The 26037-nt window shown below is 39.9% G+C and overlaps 1 protein-coding gene across 9 annotated transcripts in view; it reads left to right on the top strand.

The window, feature by feature from the left end:
* The first annotated feature begins 255 nt into the window (after positions 1 to 255).
* The window catches only part of LOC124297114 (Down syndrome cell adhesion molecule-like protein Dscam2), a 116446-nt gene continuing 90664 nt past the window's right edge, over positions 256 to 26037 (top strand). For all 9 annotated transcript variants that reach the window (XR_006906533.1, XR_006906534.1, XR_006906535.1 and 6 more), the window contains exon 1: positions 256 to 601. Coding sequence is in view for 6 of the 9 variants with exons in the window: in XM_046747763.1 (XP_046603719.1) it covers positions 574 to 601 (28 nt within the window). In the remaining 3 variants the exon portion in view is untranslated. The remainder of the gene's footprint in view (positions 602 to 26037) is intronic.

Raw genomic sequence — 26037 nt, forward strand, 5'->3', positions numbered from 1 at the left:
AAAGGGTTAAAGCCCCGATAAAAATAGCGAGTTAGTCGAATTTGGCAGCAGAGCCCGATCCCTCGACGCATTAAAATTCGAAATGAAATTTCTGCCGGGTAGAACGGATCGAGGGTAGCGCCGGGAACACCGCAGGGGAGGATGGAGTCCGCCTGTTGTTCCTCTTTGTCGCACCTGTCCGTATCTTGGCTGCGCGCTTGCGCGACTAGCCCGAGGCTCCGACGGCACGATCAGTTGTAGTCGGTTGTGCCGGGGGCGAAGACGCGCGCGTGACGATGAGCCCCGTGTGATCGCGACAAGGTCCGGTTCCGGTCACGTTTCGCAAAACATTTCCGGTCCGATAATACGGCGGTATTGAGGAAAGACGACGAAACGACGACGATAAAACAAAAAACAAATAAACAAATAAACAAATAAACAAAAAAAAAAAAAAGAAACAACAAGAACGAGAAACAGCATCAACGACGCTGAACACGCATAATAATAACAATAATATTAAAAACACTCGCTGAGGCGGGGGCCCGATCTGGATTCAAAAAAGCTCTCCCACCTACCCCTACTCGCGGTCGAGGGATGCTCGCCTGCTGCTTATTAATTGCCGGTGAGTAACTTATTGCATCGTTATTTTTGGCAGGGGTGAAAAACTGGAATTACCGTTTGATAGGAGGATCGATGTGTCGAATTTTCATGTATACGAGAAAATCTTATACGGAGAATTGAAAATGTGGAAGGTTCAAGTATAGAACATTGAAAATATTTGAAGGTTAAAACACAGAGAATGGAAAAATCGAGAATCTATATACGATTCTGTATTATCTAGAGATACTTTGACGATTCTAGAATTTGACATTTTGTGTTTGTGATCTTTCTGCTCTTTTACTGCGCTATACTTTGACTTTCAACATTTTAAAATTCTATAAATCAAGTTTCAGCTTCTTTAAAAATTCAGTACTGTGGTCTTCAGATCTTTTGACATTTAAATATTTTCACCCCGACCCCTTGTTGTTATTTCGTGTATTCCGGTTTTTACATTTCGAGCGATATTCAACATTTGATCAGCATTTCCGGTTGTTCGTGCCTTGCGAAGCCACGCGGTGCATTTTTGTGCTTGCGTTTACCGGGGAACTTGTTTTTTCCTCGTTTTCAATTCCATCCTAGATTGACACGCTTACGGTGCTTGGAAAATCAAGTTTAAGCGAAAAATCGGAATACATCTCGTACGTGCTCAACTTGGGCCAAGTTGTTATGGGTCAGGGTGCCGAGTGAAAGTTCGAAAAACGAATGTGACCGAAGACGAAAAGCTTGCGTAGATTCGCGAGATTCTCATACGATATCTTTCGTTACAGACGAAATTGAAGCAGTTCGAATAGTTTCTGGTCAATTTTTGGAAGGCTGTTTTAATAATGTAGAACAAAAATCTACATCGAACCATCCTGTGTACGATAAATATCTGATGAAAATTTAGTACCTTTTACCTGATTTCGAAGGACAAAAGCGAAGATACTTCAAAGTCTGGGTTTGCGGTAGACGGTAGATATGAAACGATACCAGGATCGGTTTTATTTCAGGGTTACTCCCTTATTATTCCTCTCGCCGATCTCGACGGTACTTTAAAATTACTTGGACGTTATTACAGGGTGTCCGGGGATCAGCCGAAACTCTCACTTTGAAACAATAATAGAAATAAAGACTTAAATCGATTTGGGTCTTTGCTCGAACCACCCCGTCATCCCCCCCCACCCCTTCCTCTCCCTTCATCTCTGCCGCTTTCCTCCCCAATTGATATTCTGCTTTGCAAACAGAAACTTGAATATAAATTTGTCCCACTTACGGCGACGCTTCTCTAACTGAAATTATGAATTATCGGAGTTTCAACCGAGAATCCAATTAACAAATCTGGAAAATGTTACACGTACTTGTTTTACAAACGTTATGTTGTGCTCTCTTGGTTTTTTTTCTCATCCCCCGTTTTACCGACATTTACTCACAATTATTCAGAGCAGGCAAAAAAAAGTTTTTACCCTCACTCGCGATCGATTGTACGAAACCTTTGTCATTTTATCTTTTGATGTGAGAAATCGGATTCCACTGTTCGTGATGATGGAAATATTCAAGAACACTCTCGAACAATTTTCAAATAAACTTGAATGATTTTTTAAAGTTTCTAAGCCGTTGATATAAATCAGTATATCAACAGATGGATAGATTCGATATAAAAATTGAATCGGCTGGCTAGTTTTCAACCGTCAAGCATTGGTTCAGATTTCTTTTCATTTTACTCTCTTACAGACTTCCGACACAAATTTTCTTGTAATCCTGCACATCTTTGAACAATAATACACGTATTCAAATTATTCACCGTACCAAGAAAAAACAAAAAAGAAAAGTCCCTTCGAAATTGAGTAACTGCGATGAGAGTTACGAAGAAAGTTCCCTTAGCTCTTCGCGTTCCTGAGGGAGGCAGGTATATATCCACACTTTATTTACTCCAAGTTCGTGTTACGTAACACGTCTGTAACTCATTGTTACCATTTCTTGGCAATTCTTATAAAGGTAGAGAACATTTCTGAGGTAAGAATGAAGCAAAGAAAGAAGAAGAAGAAGAAACAAAAAAAAAAAATAAAGAGGAAAACCAAACAAACAGATGTAAAATAAAAAGAAAGCAAACACCCCCATATAAATCGCCTCAGTCGCTGGGAAATGTCAAACTTTTTACATTTATTCAGGCGTCGCAGATGCCCGGCTCTCCTCGTGATGCATAATTCGAATGTCCACCCAAGAATATCATCCCTCCACGCACTTTACTCACGATGTTGCGATAAGTCACGCGAAAACTCTGGCGAAACTTGCCAAGGTGTATATATATGTATATACATACATATAATGCACGTATAATATGCTTTTATAAAAATGAGACTTCTGTTGAATGATTGCGAAGACTGCGAGCGCTAAGAGTGAGATCAATTTTGAGACCAGGAGTTTCCGTTTCTTTCGAAAAAGCTCCGTTTATTACGTCGAACAAATGTCTCAGCGTCGTTTTCACTCTATTCGACGAATTTTGACTCTATTCGTTGATCGTTCGTTACCTTGGGATTATAATGTCTGAAACGAGCACCCGGGAAGTAAGTATAGTTATTGTTAGAGTAGGTAGGTAACAGTTTTCATGGAAACGTAATAATAATACCGCGAGGTAATACACCGAATTAGTAGTTCCAGACAGCATGAAACAGACCACTGATTTCACAGCGGGGCTCGTAAACAACCTTCAACGCACCGTGAACCGAGGCTTGACGTGGGTGTAGGTGCATTACTCTCTCACACAAACGGCCAAATTTCAATTACACAATTATAAACTTTCCGAGCTTTCCTATCTGCATGCATTCTATTAGAAATGTCAGAATGGTGTATACATTACGGTGCTGCTCGACGTTTCGCGGTCGACTTCTCGAATCAAGTTTCCAATCCACGAGCTATTATTGCCGGCTTCGGTTTCTCGACCTGCTAGTTTTCCTTCTGATAGAAAAAATTTCCACTTAAGGCTTGCTGAGAAAACTGGATAACAATTTTCGTATTGTGGTGAAACAATTTTGCAGAAACACAAACGTGGCGATAGGATCGTTCAAAGATACGAAAAGTGAAACTGAAGCTCGTCGAGTTTATTCTAATTGAAAAAGTTCCTTTGACCTAGGAAAATTCTTTATAAACGAATTAATTTAATTGTATATAATACATGTGTTCGTTATAAAGAAATTACACGATTATACGATTGCTTCGCCGAAAAATCCGTACAGTCTAGACGATTTTGATTATAAATAGTTCGCTCCATTCACGAGCGTATTTTTTAGAAATCGTTTGAGTCTGATTTTTTTATTGAGCTTGTGAGTGATAAATTTAAGACTCGGTAACAAGGGATACATTATTTTTATAATGTTATCCATAATCTAACAAACAATTAATAATACGATTTTTAGATCATTTATTAGATCGTTTGATAATTGAAATGAGATACTGTTAATAAAAATTGTACAGGCAGCATAGATTTGTCTTGGCTGAAAGTATGGTAGGATAATATAATTCTTCTGGCGTCGTTAATATTATACCTAAGATGTTTGTAATCATAATTCAATATTTAAATTTTTTTTTTTCGATGTTATAGAAACTTCTTTAGTATAATGTGACTTGTAGATTATCTTCGGTGCGACTCTTCGTTCCTTAGTTTCATTACGCTTTTGTTTGACCTATTTTTGGTCAGACTATGCGTCCATACCCTTGTAAGGATGATCGATGAATCTCTATCAACGCTGGTTTTGAAAATGTCAAATTCGCGCAATTTCCGGTTGGACCTGGGGGGGGAGGGGGGGGGGGGTTTAAACGGAACTCGAAAAGCTTTATAGGTACGAGATTACGTGTTGCGCATAAAGTGAGCTGAAAATCGAAGAATCCGTCGTTCGAAGAGAATATCGAACCGACGTTCAAGGATAGGAAATAATTCACAAAGGTCTCATATTCCTCGGATGAGAAATCGTATGAGTGACACCGTGTTGCCTTAATAAGACGCGTACCGTTGAGCTTCGGGCGGTGGTTCGCACTTTAATGGAATATTTTAATAGCTAAGTAGACCTTTAATTATAACGGCTTTGGCCGAGGTTGTAGAGGATAACACGGAGGTTACTGAAAATTAGGTACCTGCAAGAAAACGGAGGCGGTATGCCGCTATTCTCGCAAACAATCTACACCACTATCGTAAAGAGAGAGCTTTGCTAACAGAATGAAAAAAAAAAAGAAAAGCTCGATCGATTTTCACGAAATTTTAACAAAAGCTGCTACACGCTCTGTGTAGTGTCATTGATGGTATTACACAAACTTAATTTGCTTCGATACCAGAAGCTGGAAAAAAAGGGAGGGAAATAATTTTCAACGGCATAGAAGTGATTGTAGGCAGTTTTACAGCTGGCGCTTTGCAGTTCCGGATCTTCCGCCAGGTGGCGAGACCTCGAAAGCCGTTCCCGCTAACGAATACGCTTGTCGATTATGTGATATACGCGAGAAAGATAAACCATGGAAAGATTGTACGTAACTCCGAATTACGATTTATTGTAACCTCGGTAATCTTGTATATAGAAAATATATTATATTCATCAGCTTGTATATAGAAAGTTCGCGGGATAATTTAGAAATTACATTTGAAAGATTTAAGAGTAGGGTGTAATTTAGATACTTTCAATTTCCATTTAAGAACTAGAGAACTAGAACCAGTCGCTCATTCCGATACCGTCAAGCTACGTGACGAGCCTGTAAATTCTGCATCGTGTGCGGATGTTCGATTGGTTATTCATTACGCCAACGAATCTGTGCGAATGGCAAGAAAAATCTCTGCCTAATTGTTAGAGGGACTCGTTTCCCCGCGGAATCGTGGCGTTAGTCTTTTCGAAATATAGATACTTGAAAGATTTCATCGAACTTACAATGAAGACTTTGAAGAATTCGTGAAATTTCCTAAGATTTCGTATTGTAGGAATTTTTGAGATAGTAAAGGATTTTTTGATACTCTATGGGGTTCTATGGATTGCAAAATGTTTGGTTAAAATTTTCAGAAACTTCCTAAGACTTCAGGGAATTTTGATAATATTGATTTCAAGATATTTCTCAAGAATTTATGATATTTCACTCCGGAGTTGAAGAGATTCCACAAATCTCGTGGTGAATATTATAAGGTAACATATTTAAGCTTTCAGAAATAGCAGAAATTATTCAATCAGCGAGACTAGTTTGAGCGATTGATCAAAGTTATGATTTTTCTGAAAATCTTCAAGTATTTTCTTCTTTATAAAAAGAGAAAACGTCTGTATTTAAACTGTAGATATTGGAACTTGTGCCGATACTCATAAGATGGTTTCGAAAAAATCTGATGTGCCTAATTTCGGGGCTGTTGTGATGAAATTTTAATTCCTGAAGAGCGATTAGTCTCTACGTCAAAAAGTAATTTCCGATTCTTTGATACCACGACTTGAGAGTCGATTCAAAGATGATACCAGTCGGCGGAAACATACGCGGAAGAAACGCTGCGGGGTAACCGTTTGAATATTTTAGAGGCCACGGGGGACGGTGGCTGTCACGATAAAACGGAATCGTTTCTCCCTTCCCGCGCGTTTAGAATTGCCGCCGGGCAATATAACGCAGGATTCAAATGTTTTGTTAAAACGTCGCCAAGGGGCGCGTCCCGAAGAAGAAGAAGAAGAAGAAGAAGAAGAAGAAGCCCAAGAAAACCTCAACCTCCGTTCTTCGCCTCTCTTATCTTTCGCCCGAACGCAAACCCTGCCCCCCCCCCCTTATTCACCTCGGAATTTTCGGGAACGTTACTTGATATTCTGAGGGGATCTCGTGACACCAAATTGGCCTTTTATCTACCTTCCCCCATGTCATAGGATCACTGACGTTGTCTTGTCTACTACTGACTTAGCGAACAGTGGAACTTGAGGCGAAAACGTGACTGTCAAATACGTCTCATCCGATTTACCAGAAGCGATAAGTGTTTCAAATTTAAAACGTATAAAAACAACAACGATCTATGGTTTTTTTTTTCAATTACTTCCGGATATCTTTTTTTTCTCTGCGAATATCATCTCCAATAATTTTTCATACGTATTGCCGTCGAATTTGACTTCTGCAAATTTTTTTTTTTTTTTTTTTTCTCTTTATCATCCTTATCGTAAGTGTTGGAAATTCGGTGACGAGTTTGAGAATTTTTTCCGATACTCGACGATGAAAATATTCATGAGAATACCGTGTCCGTGGTGTGAATGAAAATTAAGCGAGTTGCACAACGATATTTCGCAGTAAATTACACCGCCGTGAGGTATTCGGATAATTTCTGTTCTCGGATTACGACTGTTAACCGTAGAGATTAACCGATTTCCTCTCATAGTAGTAGGTAATACCCTCGAGATTAATTCGAGATTCTGGAAACACGGCGTTTATTGTCTTCGACGAGGGAGATTAACGAACAAGTATGGATGCCTAGGCGTAATGCGAGGAGCGAAGGGGGGAGGCGAAGCGAAGTGAAGAGTTCTCTTTGTCGAATCAGCCTGAAAGCTCGGAACCGTGTCTGGAGCCGTTACGGATAATCATATAATACCAGGACGAAAATGTCATCTGCGTGGTGGAAAATTCAGGAGGTAATCAGCTTTCGACTGATTTAAAAATTTCCATCCTGGCCGCAGCGTTACCCGCATTAATTCTTTCACAATGCGGCAATGCGAAACTTGAAAAACAGAAGAACGCAACTTCGCGTATTTTAAATGTATATAATGCATAGAATCCCGGCTAATATACTTTTCCCAGAAGAAAAAAAAAATCAGTAGAGTTATTGAAAATTCCGAATGGCAAAAAAAAAAAAAAAAAAATAAACGAGCCTTCTTATTACTTGCTGAACTTTTGGCCTTTATCCGAAATCGAATAATCAAACGAATCAAAAAATTATTCGTTCAATCAGCTATTGAACCGTTTCTCACGTCTGCCCTGAAATCGTGGTACAAAATTCTCCGGTCAGAAATTCACGCCGAAGATAATTGAGATAATGAAATACCCTGGAACGTTGAACTTTGAGAGTTTGATGCCTCTTAATATGCACATATCGTAGCGCAGAAGCCTGGTCAGGTTTTAACCGTGAATTTTTGTACCTCAAAAAATTTTGCAAACTTTGCAAACGTTCCAGACTTCCGGTGTACGATTTCATGTTGAGTCGTGGTAACAGCTGTATCTATACATGTATATGTTTTTCTATTTTTTTTCTTTTTTTGCATTCAATATCGTAGAAATAAAATAACCGTCGAAATTGAAAGAGCTCAAAGTGGGATATATTTTTTTTTTTTCAAAGGGGGAGAGACTGCAATTTATTTTCGAGACTTGTGCACACGGCTGGTCGTTATGTCGTTATACCTATCAAAGAAGCGTATAAGAGTAATAAAATTGGGGACGAAAAATGGGAAAAAACGAAATTCCATGGCGGGTATATCGTGCAATTTTAAACGTGAAATTGGATACCGGGTGACGGTCCTCGCTGCAGCATGCACGCAGTTGCATCCTGCGATACGCCGCGACTCGGTGCAGCGCTGAATATTAAAACATGAAATTAAAATGACCAAAAGTAAAGGAAAATAAAAGAATGAAACTGCACGAAAAAGTTCACCTTTTATGCCGCGTTCCTGTCCGCGTTATATTCCGGAGAATGGTTCGGTCGCCGTTTCGCTCTACGACAGACATCATAAAATTTAACAGGGTTTACATTGCATATCTAAAGATTAACAACGAGTACTGTAATAACTCGAGTTGGTGCAATGACGATGTCTTTTTTTTTTTTTTTCTATTTCACCCTGCTTTCCAACTTTGAAATCGACGAAACGGTATCAAATTAAGATAAGAAAAAAAAAGTGTAACGAAAAAGTTTTTTTTTTTCTAATTTTTTTGAAGATGTAATTTTAAACGATTTGCGATTTTTCTACTTCGAACTTTTGAGCGGTTTCTCGGCGAAACTCGCGTTATACTTGGCAATTTTTTGAAAAAAACTTTTTTCGATATCCTTTTGGTATTCTTTTTCAAAGTACCGGGGAAGAATCGCGCTGCATTCGAGTCGCCATCGCACGTGACGCAAGCCTCGGGCCATTTTGAATGTAAAACACCGTCGCAGCGAGTCTGTAGCAGCGTCACAATTCTGCGAACAATAGAGACGCGCCGTGAAATATCTACGTGCAGAGATGTAGAAAACAGGCAGCGTTCCTTCCGATTGTGGAAAATCCTTCGTGCAAACGATTCCGCCTAGTCGATTATTATTCGCGGAAGCCACGTTATGCATGCAATTGGTGAAGCTCAAATTTGAATAGAAATAGCTATTTCATACTCGGCTATTAATTATCCCCGTACCGTATGTATGTATTGTACGTGAAAAAAAAAAAAGAAAAATACCAACTCGTAACTTCGTTATATGAGTAAACTTTACGTTGGGTTCAAAATGAATTCGCGAATTCTGAGACCATGCACATTTCGTGTGCATGTGCGGAATTGTGGGGATGAGGAGGACTGGATTTTTTGGCTCCTATCCAGAAGAGCGCATTTGTGTGACGTTGCAGACGTCGGTAAATCCGTTCTTGATTCAAACCGTCCGCGGATTTGCCCGCAGAAAGATACAGTCGCGTAGGTAACCAGCCCCCTTTTTCCTAAAACCTGCTTCACCTAATATTTTTCAGGGATGCTGCACGAAGTTGGCGAAAAGTCGTCCGGAGGCTCGTCACGTTGAAATATAATCGAGCATTTTTCTCGAATGAATTTTCTTTTTTCTCCGGCGTATAGTTACGTACGAGGTCCATGGCTACGTGTTCGACCTTCCACGTTTTATACACAAGGGAGGAAATTCAAGTCCGGGGTGGAAAACGATACGTCTGTAAGATGTATACGTGGGTATAAAGGGGAGGAAATGAGGAGGGGGACGAGTTTCAACTTTTAAGGTTGTAAAATTAACGGCAATTAGGGAGATGGACCGGGTACGGGCCGGGGGGAACTAGAGTAATCACTTTTCTCCGAGTAATGAGTTTTAGAATCCAGATGGTTATAAAACCGATATGACTTCTGAGTGAGAATAAAGAAAAAAAGAGGGAAAAATATGAGGAGTTAAGAAGAAGAAGAAGAAGAAGAAGTAGAAAGAAGAAAAACCGTTTCCTCAACTTTTTAACGTTCATTATATTCGAGGATCGAGGGTTGGTTGATATATATAGCATCCACCGAGATATTTTCCTTCCTCGTCCTTTTTTTCCTCGCTTTTTCAGTCATACCTCATCCTCCCGCTACGGAATTCTTTTTTCATCCCCGATTCCAATCGTATATAGTTTCCTTTCAGATAAATTACCAACTTTTATATCGCTCGATGGAGAAAATCAGGAACTTTTACGAAGATAGCCTTACAAAGACTTCGAAGCCTAACTTGTCTCAATGTTATGTTCGAATACCATCTTTTTCAATTTGTTAAAAATTTTCAATCCTTAAGAGAAACGAAAACGGTTCGCTATTGATCCAGTTTTTTTTTTTTTCTTTTTTTTTTTTAAATAAGAAATATAAGATTGCACCGTAAGTGGTACGACGGAAGAAATTATCTATCAATCCCGCATTGTTTCGAAGTGTTGATCAACTGAAGAACTTGAAACTGATCAGATATATTTCATCAAGAAACAAAATTCAAACCGGGAAGTCAAAATTCTGATCGGGTCAGACGATTTGACCATTGCAATCCATTCACGTTCAATTTTGACAGCGTTTCGACAGTTTTCGTGATAATTTGCCTGAAAAATCAGTTCGCTTGACTACAGAACGTATTACGAGCCTTGTTGAATTGGGGGCGGGTTTGAAATTTCGAATTTGAAAAGCTCCGGAAGTGAAATTTGAAGTAAAAAAATCGAACTCTTGCCAAACAGCAAAGTTCCGAATGGTCGGAAACGCGACCTCTCAAAGTTCCGCAACGCAAGATTCCAAAAATTCAAATTCCGATAGCGCAAAATTCCGAAAAATAAAGTTTTGATAGATTAGAATTTCGAAACTGAGATATACGCACAGAGCGTAGTTTACTCAACGAGTGGGTGGAAAAATCAGAAAACCCGAAAATCCGAATGACCAGGATTCCGAACGTAAAAATATCGAAAATCCAGAGCAAAGAAACATCAAAGTGGTGAAATCTTACCAAGCCAAAAACTAACGCAACTGAAAACCTTCGGTCACTCAGAATTTCGATGTTTTAGATTTAAAAATTTTCTCGTTTTCGATCTTTGAGAACTTTGACTTGTCGGATTTATGCCCTAGCTTTTGGCATTTTGCCCTTCCGGAACCTTGACTGTCAGCTTTCGAACCATTCGAAACTTTGACGTTTCGTCGGAGTTTGATTTCTTTACTAAAATTCGAAATTTGGCGCTTTCGAAACTTTTCAAATTCCGTATTTCAACCCCCCCTCCCTCGAAGTGACCCGAAACAAAGCAGTCGAAGCGAGACGCAAGTTACGTACGACGTTCGGTTGTCTTCGGGGGTTGTCCCCTGCACCCCGACGGCAGTAATCTTCTCTTGTCTCGATTACATACTCGTCCGTGTCGCAACACCGCCCTTACTCTCCGTCTCTCCCCCTCGTGACTCTCTCGAGCGACTTGAATTCAGCCCCCGGGTTCTTAGAGCCTGAGACCAGGAACGGCCCCCGACTATATACCAGCCCAACCTGACCCTCAACCCAGTTGTAATACAGCCGGGTTCATTTGTACGAAGCCCAGCAGAATCCCTTGCCGAGATGCAAGATTAAATGTACCTTCCCGGCTCCCAGCTCCGCGTGGATGACGGCTATGGAAGCCCTCCTCCTCTTCCGACAAACCTGCCCGCCACTCTTGTCTCGCGACACCCCCACCCCCAACCCACCCCCATCACCCTCTTTCGCACTGCCGGCTAAAAGTTTGAAACAAGGTACCGAGATACTCGTCGCAACCGATGATCCGACTCTCGTCGTCCTAAGAACGACAGTTTATCACCGATGTCTTTGAAAAATTTGTGGAGTAGACGTCCTGGTGTAAATCGCAAGTCCAACAATTTGTCCGGTGTTGAAATAACCACGACGGAAATACGATGTACCAGAGGTTGAGGAGAGGAAACCGATGTCGAGGTTCTTGAATTTTATAAACGCGAAGAAATATGTAAAACTTGAAATTCAAACGAAGATATGTCAAGTTTAGTTTTTACTAACGTCGTTCTTCGAATTCCAGAATCCATTCGTTTGCACAATTTTTAAAGAGTGATTGAAACTGGGCAAGCTATCCGAAAGCACGAAATGGTCAACTTGCGGTTGAACATTGAAATTGAGAAAAATTCCATTTTTTACAGTACCTAGAAAAATTAGGTAAAACAGGTATCGTTAAAAAAACTGTTTGAACATTGTTGGAATTACGAAAAACTAGGTACGTCTAACCATTTTGCGCTATTGTCGATCCTTTTTTGGTAATGGCAACGCAAAATCAGATCGTTCGGTTTATTCTAATTTTTTAGTTAAGTAAGGCTTTGAGGTCAATTTATCATTGCACAAGCATAAAATTTTCGCAACAGCTGAGAATAGAAACTAGTCAAGGACTGAGCGGTAACCGGAAATAAAAATTTCTTTCAGTACGGTCTGACGAATGAAAGTCGATCATTATCAGAACTCAGAATGAAGCACGATGGATTGAAACTACAAACACGTTGAAATTTTTCTTCCGAATATCACTTCGGTAGTTACTCTGATTTTCTGCGTAAAGTCTCAGTTCCTCCGATTTATCAACGCTTCTCACGATCAAGCTCCAATGGTTCATTGTGCAGGATTGTGCTCGAGACTCGCGTGCGAGATCATGAATGGATTTTGGTGCCGTAAGCTCGGTTGGATATCGTGCTAGATTTACGAGCAAGATACAAAACGTGGGAAAGACAGTAGCGGCTGGTGTGTCGGTTATCCTACGCTACTTGGCTCTCGTCTAAACTCGACACCGAGAAATCGGGGAAAGCGAGCGAGATACGCAAATGGAAATCTAAGAGGTACGGTAGCAATCATTAAACTCACATTTGGAGGATCCATATCTCGGAGCGACAAAACTTCCGCCTAGCTACCGAATTGCCTCGCGTACTGCAAGACTCACTGATGACGAGAGATTATCGCCCGGCACTACATCCTTCCTCCTCCACCCAAGGCAAATTTCTTTTCCTCGGATAAACCGTTTCTTTTATTCCTTTCTAACGGCCACTCGTCGTATCTCATTCGAGGATCGCCCGCCGTTTGGCACCTCTTTAGAGACCAAATTATACTTGTTTTGCTCGATTTTAAGTTCTTCTTTTATCCGCCAGCTGTGTCGCGAGAGAAAAGCGATTCAGGAGCTGAAATACCGTCGGGATCATTCGATCGGATGATGGTGGGAGAATAACTCGTACACGGTGGAGGAAAATCGGTGCTTGAATCGTTCACCGCGAATATATATCTTCGACGTCGATGCGAATTGATGGAAGAACAGCTCGAACGTTTTACGGAAAGTCTTACCGAACGTTCCAAATCTTAGACGGAAAATCGAGAGATATGATTTATCGCCTGGTTGGTAAACTCTGCGTGCTTTTTGGAATAAGAGAAACGTAGTCCTTCCGGTCCAGAGAATCTTTCAGCTTCGATTAATTTCTCCGTTTGGTATCACGTTGCGTCGTTCACAGTGACCGTAATTTATCATCGACTATTAGAAACGGGGTAAAAGCGGGGGTCGGGGATTTCGGAAAAAGAGAAAAAAACAAAAAAATTGCGAGGAATTCGGCAACCCGGGAAATATACGTCGCATAAACGTGGCGGAAAGCTATCTTGCACAGGCATATATGCGTATGGAATATATGTACATATCTCTGCAAGCAGTCGAGTCCAGAGATCGATGTTCTCTAATATTACCAGTCAGTCACTCGGGCGGCAGAACCTGTCATGCCGTCGAAGGATATTGCAGACATGGAATATCTAAATGTTCACTCAAGTGTGACGGTTGCGTATTGTATATATATATATATATTATTATATATATATATATATATATATATATCTGCGAGTCGGCCAGGGGTAGGAATATTCAGTGCGTTTCAATCATTTCGATTGAATAGGTACAGGTATACATATACGCGTGTGTGTTTAAGGAGCGTAGGTATGCCCAAAGGGTATGCCAACGATCCTAAGTGTAAACGCGTATAATGACAAGGTTGAGAAAAGGTGTAACATTGAGAAAAAAATCTCTATTTTCTTATTTTTACAATGATTTTGAAGGAATTAGGATTGCAAGATTTGACCATATTTCGTTTCATTACGGTTTACTGAATTTCAAATTGTTCCAAGATTGGGAATTAATGGTTATTCCTTGGCATGAATCGTTACAATAACGTTACTAACTTCAACGTGGTCTGTAATGTCACACTTTCGTTGAATCGGATCAGTTAGTTTCATGGATTACACGATGAGTGAATAACGGTTTGTTTCGTGTATCTGAAGAACGAGAATTTTTTTTTATCTCTACCCTATCATTGTTTGTTAAGAACCTATGTATTGAAATTGAAGTGTTGTGCATGGCTTGATTCTGCTCGAGTGTTGATCGAAACACTTCAAACGCGTTCGTAAATCGGTCGGGGTAGCTCAAGAATCAATATCATGTGCTTTACTCTGGAGGTTCCGCACAGTTTTGATCAGAATTTCCCAAAATTTTGTAGTCGTATTTTCAAAGTATAGCGAAACCAAAGATCATTCCTGGGAAAAAAAATTTGAAACCGATCCTATAAGAAGTGTTTGTAGTTTTGGTCCAGTAATTGGTACGAACTAGATAAACGGAGTCCTAGAGAAAGCTCAAAAGCATCGAGCGATGTTTTAATTTCGGTCTTGCAAGGAAGGTATCCCAGATCGATCATTCAGTTTTATTTTCACATTACATTTTTCATTTCTCGTTGTGAGAAAACTGTTCCGGTTAGATTGATTAAAAAATAGTATGTTCTTATGGCTGAAACTGTCAAATCGCCCCTTGACACGCCTTATACTTTGGAGGGTGGTTTCACCTCCTTAAAGTGTTCAATGGCAGGTAAAAAAAAACATGCCGCTTAATTTTTAGTCTACTATAGCATACTGCAAAAGGAATCAGATCGGAGAAGTCGACCTAGGATGCCTTCCTTGTCAGTCTTATTGCAGATATTGATCAATTATTGAAAAATTACTCTGAAACTTTATCTGAATGAGAGTTATGACGGATGTAGGAAAGGGTTCTCTACCTCCAGGGTATACAGTAACGATTTCATCATTATCGTAGATCAGACAGGGAAACAAAAGTCTGGTTTACGTTTAGGTCCTCAATTCGAAAAACACGGAACCATTTCATGTACGGGAAAGAATAGCCAGGTCGTCAATGGTGAATAAGATGAGAATCACTTCTACTTCTCTGAATCTTTAGGTACCATGACCACAGTACTGAGTTGTGATGAAAAGTTGTCCTTAATTTTTGAAAAAATTAGTACCCAGTCATGGTACCTAAAGATCCAGGCAAGCAGCAGCGATTTGTAATTTCTGAAAATGGCTCACCTGAAAAAACCGAAACGTTAACGAGACTTTTGTTGTTATTACGAGGGATATATGTCGTAGAACCGCCGGAAACGTGGCTCTTTCTTCAATAAAAAATGAAAATAAAAGGCGAGGGAAACGGCGAGGGTTAATGTCTTCATTTCTTGGAATCCCCGAGCGCCGCGTTTTGCGGCTGGCACTCTCAAGATATGGGGAGGAATGGTGTTCGCTCGAACTGGTTTGCCTTGGGTTGTACAAATCGTTCGCCAGCTCCTCGAACTCGGATGATCGAGTACCTTCCCGTTTCTCCCGGAAAGACCTTCTGATCTATAGTTGTAAGGAAGCACACATACTCCGGTATATATGTTGGTGTAACACGTGGTTCTGTTTCACCCTTCAAGAGGAATTTCGTGGAAGACCATTATGAGTGATGATTAGTAGATGGGCCAAAGGGCTTCGAGACCAACAAAATTTTTTAAACTCATTTGACATTTGAAATGTGTGCAGATAGAATGTGCGGTTTTGGGACTTGGGAAAATTCTGGCGGTCCCAAAATTCTCTAGTCTATCCAGTAATCGTGTCATTGCGTCATAATTATGGTGATTAACAGAGTTCGTGAACGTGGATTTCGGCTTTATACTATGACCGAGAGGAGAAGACTGATGGGATGTGTATTCGTGAAGATTAAAATTAAAAATGGAAAGGAAACTGTCTCCGAAGAGGCCTTCCGTAAAGCGCAACGTCCGTTGGGTTTATACGGTTGAGCAGTGTGTTCACGGCACGACGTTAGCAGGCTTGTCTCGCTTTCTTGCTCCGAGGGGAATTCAACCTGCAGTGAAACTTGGCGGAAACCAACTTGTAATTGGAATTTACCACGTACTTGAATGTGAAGGGGAGGGGGGCAGCCTTAGCTTTTGAATAATATGTGAAGTAGCTGTTGGTGCTCGCCATGCCGATGGTATTTGGCTAATGCAAATGCAGAGAGGCTCCGCCTGCAGCCCCTTGCCCGACGCCTTGTATTATATCTCTGATGTGGTTACCGATTTCCGACAAATTATTCCCGCCTCATAATTCCATCACCTTTTTCCAAATATCGTCGACTCGACAAAATCGCCGTGAAAGTAATTCACAAGGATCGATACTCGGATGCGGAGCCTTGGTTAGAGTCCTTTAACGTTACGGGTGTCCTTTTATCCTCATCCTTTTTAAACCGCACGTCAATTAACAATTTGTCTCACCTCCTCGATGCTGTAACGAAAACGAACGTCTTTGACAAGTTCAAAATAGGCTAGACAAAATTTCGTGAGTATAATTAAAAAAAATTGGGTAAAACCTTTTGAACAACGTTCGAAAATTTGCATAATGCTATCGATAATTGGAATGGTTCTTAGCGAACTTTTATCGTCAACGGGTTTCACCGACTCCAGCGACAGTTTTCACGTTCCTTGCTTTCTCTCCTGTGGCTCTGGGGTCTCTTTTCTCCCAGTCGCAGTGCAATAAAAAGTATGGGTGCGTGCACTCGCCGTGTGCCGTACAGAGACGGAAAGCTCGCTGCCTGGCAGTGTAATGAGAAATATCCCAGGGGAACCGGCATGATACAAACTCGACGTCGCGTCGCTCGCGAAGATACCGCGTCTTTTTCTCTTCATTTTTTCCTTTTCTTTTTTCTCTGCTCTTTATTCTGCTTCTTCCTCTTCGCTTTTCTCCCTTCTCTACTCTTATAGGCCCTTTACGCACACGCTGCTTTTCAATATCGACACTTCTCCAGGCGTGTAAACGTCCTGTGGCATCATTTACTCATCTCAGGTATTTACTTCTCACAATTGACTCGACAATTTATACCTGTACATGTATTAACTTTATTGCAAAATATTCAACGTAGCTCAGTATTGACGTAGCTAAGCTTCCTGCATTCAAATTTACGGTTTCCGGTGTTTTTTCTAATTCAAAATTGCTCGATTCCGTCGCTAAGATAATTTAATTTAATTAATTACAGCTGTTTAGGTCGGAAACGTCAACGTTGACGCGAATTTGAATTTCTCTCTCACATTTATACGTGCCTGTAATCGATAAGTTTTCACATGTATATATAAAACTCTGCGATATGGAAAAACGAGGGAAAGTTTTCACGACACTGTTTCGGGCCCCCACGCGTAACTTTAAAATCGTTTTCATCCAACTTTTTTCCGTTATACACAAGAAAAGAAAAAAAACGTGCTGCAACGTTGGATGCGTATACATATATAATGTAACATACCTGTACGTATATATGTGTATAAGGTGGCAAGTTTGATACATAATAAATAGGTGTGATTTATGTCAGGCTTGCAGGTACAATTTGTTCAGCGTCAGTTTTTGCTAGCTTCGGGAGGGGGATGAATTATAGCTTCGGGGGTTGCTGGCTTTCGCCAATGTTTCTGTTTGCGTTACTATCCTGCAGGTCCTCCTCGTCAAACGTTCTGTCTCCACATATTAGAGCTTTGTGTTCGGCTATTAACGGTCAGCCTGCAAGTTCCCAGTCGCTTTTTCAAAAAAGCTCGCGGCAGAAGATAAAATTTTCTGTGTATTTCGATATTACTTTACGTAATTATCCCTGTCAAATTATTTTACTCATATTTAATTGAGAAATTTTGCAAGCTTATTCTTCGATTAGGATGACGAGAAAATTCTGTAAACATATTTCTAGTGATTTTAGTTTGCGGACCGTTTACCCATGTAAACTGTATCAATTTAACAGTCGGTAATATAATTTTTAAAAAACCGAGGCACGCGTAACCATTTTGCGCTATTGTCGATCATTTTTTGTTAATTGCAACGCAAAATCAGTTTCTTCCGTTCACTCTACTTTTTCAGTTAAGTAAGGCTTTAATGTCAATTTATGCTTGCACAAGCATTAAATATTCGCAACGGTTACAAGAAAATATAGTAACGGTGATCGTAATGAGAAAGAATAGTAACGGATACTAGAGTTTCCGGTAACAGCTAGAAAAATAATTTTTATTTTCGATTGTGGTAAAAAATGAAAATAGTTAAGGACTGAGCGGTAAACGGAACTAAAAATTTCTCTCACAGTGTATTATTAAGTACTGTTAACACGTTGCGTGATTGTTATTAATGAAACACGTATTTAGCAGCCTGGTCGAAACTGCCAATTTTCTAGCTTGCAAAATTCACCCGCTCCAAACTCTCGACCGTATTTCAAGATATGCCTACTTTCTCCTCATCGAAGCAATAGGGCTCGTGTCGTGTTGTCGCGACGTCATTTCCTGCTGACATCGACATTGTGCGAAGTACATTATGTTGTCGCGTAAATTCAACCAACCACCCCCGGAGGCTACGAGGGTGCAGGTCGCGTAGTTCCTGTCTCGCTGAGAACCGAGAACCGAGATACGGGGCCAATTGTTCTCCAAGATCTCATTGTCCGTCCTTGTTTTATCTTCAATCATTTCAGGCGGTTGAATTTCGTGAAAAAAAAAAATCTCTAATATGTCAGCGAAATTCACCTCCCAAGATTGAAATTTCTATCGAATCTTTGGTAACCAAGGTGAAGTGAAATTTTTCCTCGAAACAAGGACCGAGGTTTTGAAATTCGTTTCATTACCGTCTCCGTTTTTTAACTCTGCCTCATTTAATTTATTCCTTTTTTAGTTACTCAGCTGTACAAGAGTGAGTTAAATTTCGGATAAACGGTTGCCCGTAGTCCAGAGACTTGTCGGCACGCGATGCCAAGTGTTCACGTGTGAAAAGCACAAGTGGAAGAGCCGGAAGCTCGAGTGGATGAAGTCTCGACATGCAGTCGCAGGTCCCGTTCAGGTTTTCTCAGGAACTGCTACCGAAACTCTCTCCGTACAAAAACGTAGTTTCAAACGTCCCTTTAATTTCCCATTCCTCGCGCGGATTATTCTTTCCATAAGAGAGTAAGGTTGATTTTTGGATAAATCATTATTTCGCAACTGTAGGATCGTCTCGAATCGAGTAATCTACTTTTAAAACATAAAGTGTATTCAAATTCTGGGAATTAATCTCGTTTAACGTCTTTCTAAACTTTTGAAACAACGATTTTAGCCTCCATATTTCGCTACATTCACGTTACTAACTTCAATCTGGTATTTACATCTCGCTCTTATCCGCATCAAAATCGGACTCGAGGCCAAGGTTTTTGGATAAACTGAACTTGCAGGTGTCAGCTCAGGGGGACCCAGACACTAAACTGTGTACCGATCGCGTCACAGGGCGAGTAAGTCAGTTATAGTTATTAACGTCGCAGGCCAATCAATGTCCTCTTGATCATTATGGCCGGGACATTCGGTGGAGGGTGGCTGCAACTTCGTGGAGATCGGGTTCGAGGCGCGTAATCAATGCCGCCGGGAGCCACGATTATCTTACAGTATATCGACACCTGATATGTCGATTTCGATTTACCCTCCTCCAGAAACGTGGCTGAATACCTAAGGCCGTAACTACTGGGCGTTCTACATACGAAGAGAATTCGGTTTTTGCGTTAAGGTTGTAAGAATTTGGTATACGTGCGGTGTTGGTCACGCGTGAGGCTGCGAGGACTTTAAATCTTTCGTTTTGCAAATAACGCCAATTATGGGAGTGACGACTCAAAATTAATGAGGAGCCATTGATATAGAGTTTTTTTTTTTTGCCATTTCTTCGAACCCTGCTGGGAAAGTACATTGAATCTCCTAACACCAATTATAACGTTGAACGAGATCTGTAATGACTGACGACTCAAAGTTAACGGGATTAACATTCATTTTCAACACATGACGCCTCAAAAAAGATTTCAAATAAACTTAATCTGTATAACCATTTATATGATTATAATATTAGCACCATTATTGTAAAAATTTGGTTACAAGGAAAATGTCCAATTTTTATAAAAACAATCAGGGTGCGATACCCGTAATCAAATTTCATCGTTTTTATAAAGCGTAAGGATAAAAAAACGATAAGATTCAATCACTTTTTCTTCCTCTGCTGCATGTATAGTGTTACAAAAGGTGAAATCACTCTTTTATACTCATCATTCTGATCTGGTAGTCAACGTATAAGATAAAAGACGTATTTAAAAATCTTCGATTGTTTAAATTGAATTAATTAAGCTGCTGCGTCACGCCATATTATTGTAAAAACAGTCCTGTTACAGACTTCAATTCAGATTGTATTGAATTAATTCAGTCAACAGAAGTATTTTTCATTTAGTTCCTGCAGCTTATAAATTTTTCTAATAACCAAATATTCGTTACGCCGCATTTAATTGATCGAAGACATTATTTTTATTTATTTATTTATTTTTTTTTTTTGATTCAACGACTTTTTTCTTTCGGTGTATAATATATCAGTTCCCGCTGCGATTTGAGAGCTGAAATAAATTAGTGGAAATTTAACGAGCCTTCCGCGCTACGTAACGGCTCGGCGAGATGTTACTTTATTCCGTTTTTCAACGATATTTATTATTTATGGCTTTTACGAAGCGCTACTGGGATTCGCTAGAAGCGCCTGGCGAGGACGTTAATTATTGGCTCATTCAAGTTTACTGTTTCTCCTTGATAAATACGGCTAATTTTGAAACGTCAAGTGATTATTCGTACGTGTCTTTAAAGTGAAGAATCGTCGATTAATTTTCTTTCGACATTTCAATGGTTTCGTACCGAATCAGGCGTCGAAGTCTTTGGATCATCGATTCATGAATGACGGATTTTGTGCCCGAAATCATGCCTTGAATTTATCCGTGATAATTTAACACTTACGATTTCTATACAACGTGAATATACCAGCCTCACGTTTCTATAATTTCTGCAGCAGCGTGTCCTCCATCATCAGAATTACTCCATTATCATTAAGATGAATTGACTAATTATACAATGAGCCCTTTTTCGAAGCACATTGTCTACGCATTTCTCTAAACGACACACGTCGCGTACATTAATTAGGTATAATAATCTGCTCGTGGCAACGTCGCGCGATCAATCAAAGTCCAAACGTTATCGCATGAAAATCTTCAGTGATAGTGATATGAACCGAGGGGTTGCCAAAAGTTTCGCTTTTCTATGAAGTTGAATTTAATTTTGTCGGAGTGATGACAGACGATCAAAAAAAGACAGAAACAAAAAGCAAACACTTCACAAATTAAAAAAATCTGCAAATGAAGCAGTAAATTTTTGAGTTTATAACAGTGAAGTGCGTTTTTTTTTCTGTCATCATATTTCCCGCAAATGAATATTTCAATTTTACCGGTTTTCTCTCTTTCCCATCCATTTTCAACTACATCCCACTATCTTATTATACATTTTCAATAATATTACAGTTTTCAAACTGATATATCGCACTTACGCGTAAAAGGAAAACACCAAACACTTTTAGTTCAATAATGTGGCCAGAGTCGAGTCGGAAATAAAATCTTTCACGTAGAACAGGATTAAAAGTCGATTATTCCCTTGTGACGTAATGTACCATTGAATAAACAGGCGAGCAGTAACGAGTGTATCGATAATCGGACACCCTTTAAGAAAGTCTAACTCAAACGCGTCAGAAACATGTGTAACACTTTGAGCCGGATACGTTACGCGGGAAAATGGTGCAAGCTCTCTTGGAGCTTCCGTCCTCCGGCCCCATAACCCTACCGTAAAACTCATCTGCGCATAGAACCGGCCACTGTATCCATGCACCTACAGCCACGCCTGCTCGGATACACGGCTTGCTATCGGATATATAATACCTCTTGTGCGCTCGATGGGGCAGATATACGGAAAATGGGTTCAGCCGCAGTGGACCGGTACAGGATATGCAGCTTTTACGCTCAGAGTATAACGACGAATCGTCGTAAGCTCGGGGTTTTGACACAGAGGATGAATTTTTACTCGTACATCAAAAAACGTCACGATTCGTGTCGGGGAAATACGTGGAAAGACGGTGAGTTGGCTTTTCATTCTGTTAAATGACACGTGAGTCGAACCTTTATTTTCGGAAGCTTGCAACTTTTTATCGAAGAAAATAGAACCAGTGACGTTTTTTTACACATCTTGCTCTTTCCACCCGTGGTATTGATTTTTTTCGATAATTGTAGTGGTTCAAACTTTGTAGACAATGGTTTATTTTTCAGGCACAAATTTCATATACACCCGGTTGAGATGAAATTCAAATCTACCTTGCTTTGGCAGTTTTTGAGGAAAACAAAAGTGGCACTGTGATTCTCTCCACAGATTCGCACAAATATTCGCAATAATCAAGAGAGAAATGTAGATAGAGACTTTAGTTTTATTTTATTTTCTTCTCTAAACTTTGTTCAAGCTACTTATACTTATCATTTTCCAGAGATTTCCTGTCCGATAATATTCGAGTTGTGCTCGTTGAAAAACCTTACCGGAAAATAATTGCAGTAACTGTCATATGAATTGAATTGGATTTTCAAAATGTCTTACTTTGACGATCGGAGGAATTTTGGTGCCTTCTATGACTTTTTTCTGCGCCTTCAATCCGCGTCGTTAAATCAATCATTCGATCAGCTGACAAGTACGCATTAATATACGGAATTTTGAAACGAAAAACAAACTTTGTAACTTTCACTACGTTGAAGTGGAGAACCGTTTATACGCATCGCAGCGTTGCGTATAACCCAATGATGACTTTTCTTTTTCTCCTCATTTTTTTTCTCTCTCTCTCCCCTCGTTTGTTCGTACGGAAAAACAAACTCGAGAAATCGGAACTGACGGAGTGACATTTTTTTCACGAGTGCTAATTTCAACTTCAACTTCAAGCTCAGAATAAATATAAATCTACCGAGTTTAGAGCTTTTTTTTTATGTATAACTTCAAACCCTAATTGCTCGAACTAAAAAAAAAAGGAGGAAAAAAATTACTCGGGAGGTCTGAAAGTGTTGAGTAGTTTTTACCACACATCCAATTATGAATTTTTTTTTTTTTTTTTTTGTTTACTCTTATAACTGTAATCTTTGCAAGCTTCGTTCTATTAATTTTTAATAGGCGTAACTCGAACAAACATTAACCAAATCACGATACAGATCATCTTATGACTTATGATGCTCTGGGATGTTGGCTTTTCAGATTAACGAACAAAATGTTTCGTCACAAGACTAACAAAGTAAAGGGGGTGGGGCTGAAGTTGCGAATTTTAAAAGGTTCGGAATTGACGCTTTCGGAACTTTGCAATTTCGGAATTTCAACCCCGCCTCAAGTAAAGGCACGTATTGCCAGAGTAGAGACATTGACAAGGATGGGAACAGTGGTTAAAGTTTCGCGTAGGTTCCATCGAGAGTATCAGCCCAGATCTTATCTCTCGTTTTAAACTGGCTAGTATAACGCAGTCTAACCGCACTAACCAATCCCAGAAGTTTGAGCGAACCGTGGTTCTTACTTACAGATCGGATGATTGGCTAATGGGTTTTAGCCAAGATTGAAGTTTCTCTGTACGGAGAGAGAGAGAGAGAGAGAGAGAGAGAGAGGGGGGAGTATTTTGAACCGTTGAAGCAGTTAAGAACAAGGATAAAATAAGAACGTAAAGTAAAGTGGAGTATCTCGCTTGTACGAGGACCAGGTTAATACGCGTTGCGCTACTGAAACTCAAATGATAGAATTCAACGTGACTTGCAACAAATTCACATCTCCATTCGGGAACTCATTTGGCATATTTATGGTGGTGGAAAAATGGAAATAAAAAATCCGTATTTGCCATGGGTACTTTAGGAAAAAACACGCACCCCATCAACATGTTTGCGTCGCTACATGGACCGATATTTCACGCATCGCAAGATTCGCATGTCCAAGAGTGAACCCCATATTGCAATGGAAACGACGATGAGTGGTGCATTTAAGGAATAAGTGGAAATAATCGTGGACGAGATAAAAAGTTTACTAGTGAAAAACAGTTTCTGCCCGATATTCTGTACCGTTTGTAAATTTCATGCAGGCGGAAATTTTCACGGTTGAATTTAAGGGGGCTGTTACGTCGCTTGAAATGATGACTGCAGAATTTAAACGTGAATTTTTTTTACATAGAACTTGGTATAGATTCTGGTGGGTTTGAAATATTTGTAGGTTCTGGTACCTTCAACTTTAGAACAACCGACTAGTTTTGCTGAAAATTTGTTGTTCTGCGTACCGCCGATGTATCGATTATGTATAATGTGCTTGTCGATGTCTGAACAACAAATATTTTTTGAAACCGTCAGAATTAATAGTAATCCGGATATCAGAAATACTTGGAATCGTAAGTTCTGAAACTTCAAATTCTGATAGTTCGAGTACCCGAATGGTTCGAGTATCCGGGTAATTCGGATATTCGGAGAGAGTGAGTATCCGTATAGTTCAAGTATCCAAATACTTAATATGTCCAGAAAAATTTGTACAAGACTTGCAAATAAATCACGTTCGCACGCAAATTTAAAAAGTTTGAAAAACCGTTGTGTATTTTTGCAACAAAGTTTTATAAGATCGCGAGTTAGCTGTCGAATTCAGCCGGAACGTATGGCAATTCCACTTTGCTGTACAGAAACTGTATTTTTGCTCCGTTTTTGCGTAAAAAATCCGTAGTGAATTCGCAGACATTTTAAAAAGTAGACGTGTAATAGTAGTTATAACCAACACGTAGCTGTAATACTTGTGGTACAACTATCCTAACACGAACCCCGCGTGGGAAACCGAACTATTCGTATTATTCGTGTAGTTCAAGTATTCAAATAAATCAATCGCTCTAACTATTCGAATAGTTCGGATAGTACGCATAGACGGGTACTCGAGCACTCGAAATATCCAAATAGTCCCGATATCTGAATTTTCAAGCGTTGGATCCGGTGGATCCGGGTTGTTCGGATAATCCGGATACTCGAAAGAGTGGTAGCTCTATTTGAAAACAACACTGAATTTCTGATCGTGGTGCGACGATGTATCCTATTCAAAATAAATAGTAGTAGTAGACTTACAACATTTGAAGAAGACAATTCATTTTAAATCTGTGCGAGACTATAAATTCCGAAAGTATAATTCTATAAGAAAATTCGGATCAGGCAATCAATCAGCCACTGATTTATTTCGATGCTCAATATCAGAGAGGAAAGAGAATCGAAAATCATTTTCAACAGTCTATAAATAGCACATAATAATATTAATTATCTAGTTTAATCGTTATTGTTTTGTTTTTAATATCTTTCTCTGTTTCCAATATTTGTCGGTTTTTGTTGCGATTCGATTATACTTTTATTTATACAGTATGTGCTGTCTATTTATATTCAGAACTATCATGCCAAGTCTGTTGGTTTGCGACGAGTAGGAAGAATTCATTTTATGTTACACGATAAACTTGACGGTACGACTCGTTAATAACCAGCTAAATAAATGAATAATCCGTTTTTCTTGACACTATCTCAAACTATCCGCTACATTTTTCTTTACCGGTCTTTTTCATCTCACGTTCAATCGGTATTAAAACGTTTCAGTTGTAGCAACTGCGATGACTTTTCACGAAACATTCTTTACGTAACGAAGAATATAGAGCTATCGAGGTGAGCCGTTCTCTGCTCTTCTCATCTGCTTCCTTTTTCCCAGCGTTTCTTTTTCGCTGCAGGGTACCTGGACAGGCAGGCGCACACAGATACGTGTATGAAGTTCCCTGAGCAACCCGCTGCAGCCTGAAATGTTCGTGCAGCATGGACAGCAGAGAGAAAATGGGTCGTAGGTATTTAGAAAAAGTGGTAGAAGCGCAGGGAGGGGGAGAAGAAGGGTAGCCTAGCCGAGAAGCTCTCCCTTTGATGTTGGCTCGCGTTTATCGGCGTTACAGACATTCCAAAATGGCGGATACCTGCCGCCGCGACGCTCCGGGCATCGCCGCGTGATAAATAGTCACCTAACTTCAGGATGCAAATCATCCTCCCTGGCTCAAGTGCCACTCACCGAGTCTACTTTTACCTCTGGCCC

This window comes from Neodiprion virginianus, chromosome 2, assembly GCF_021901495.1.
Source record: "Neodiprion virginianus isolate iyNeoVirg1 chromosome 2, iyNeoVirg1.1, whole genome shotgun sequence".
Lineage (NCBI taxonomy): Eukaryota > Metazoa > Arthropoda > Insecta > Hymenoptera > Diprionidae > Neodiprion > Neodiprion virginianus.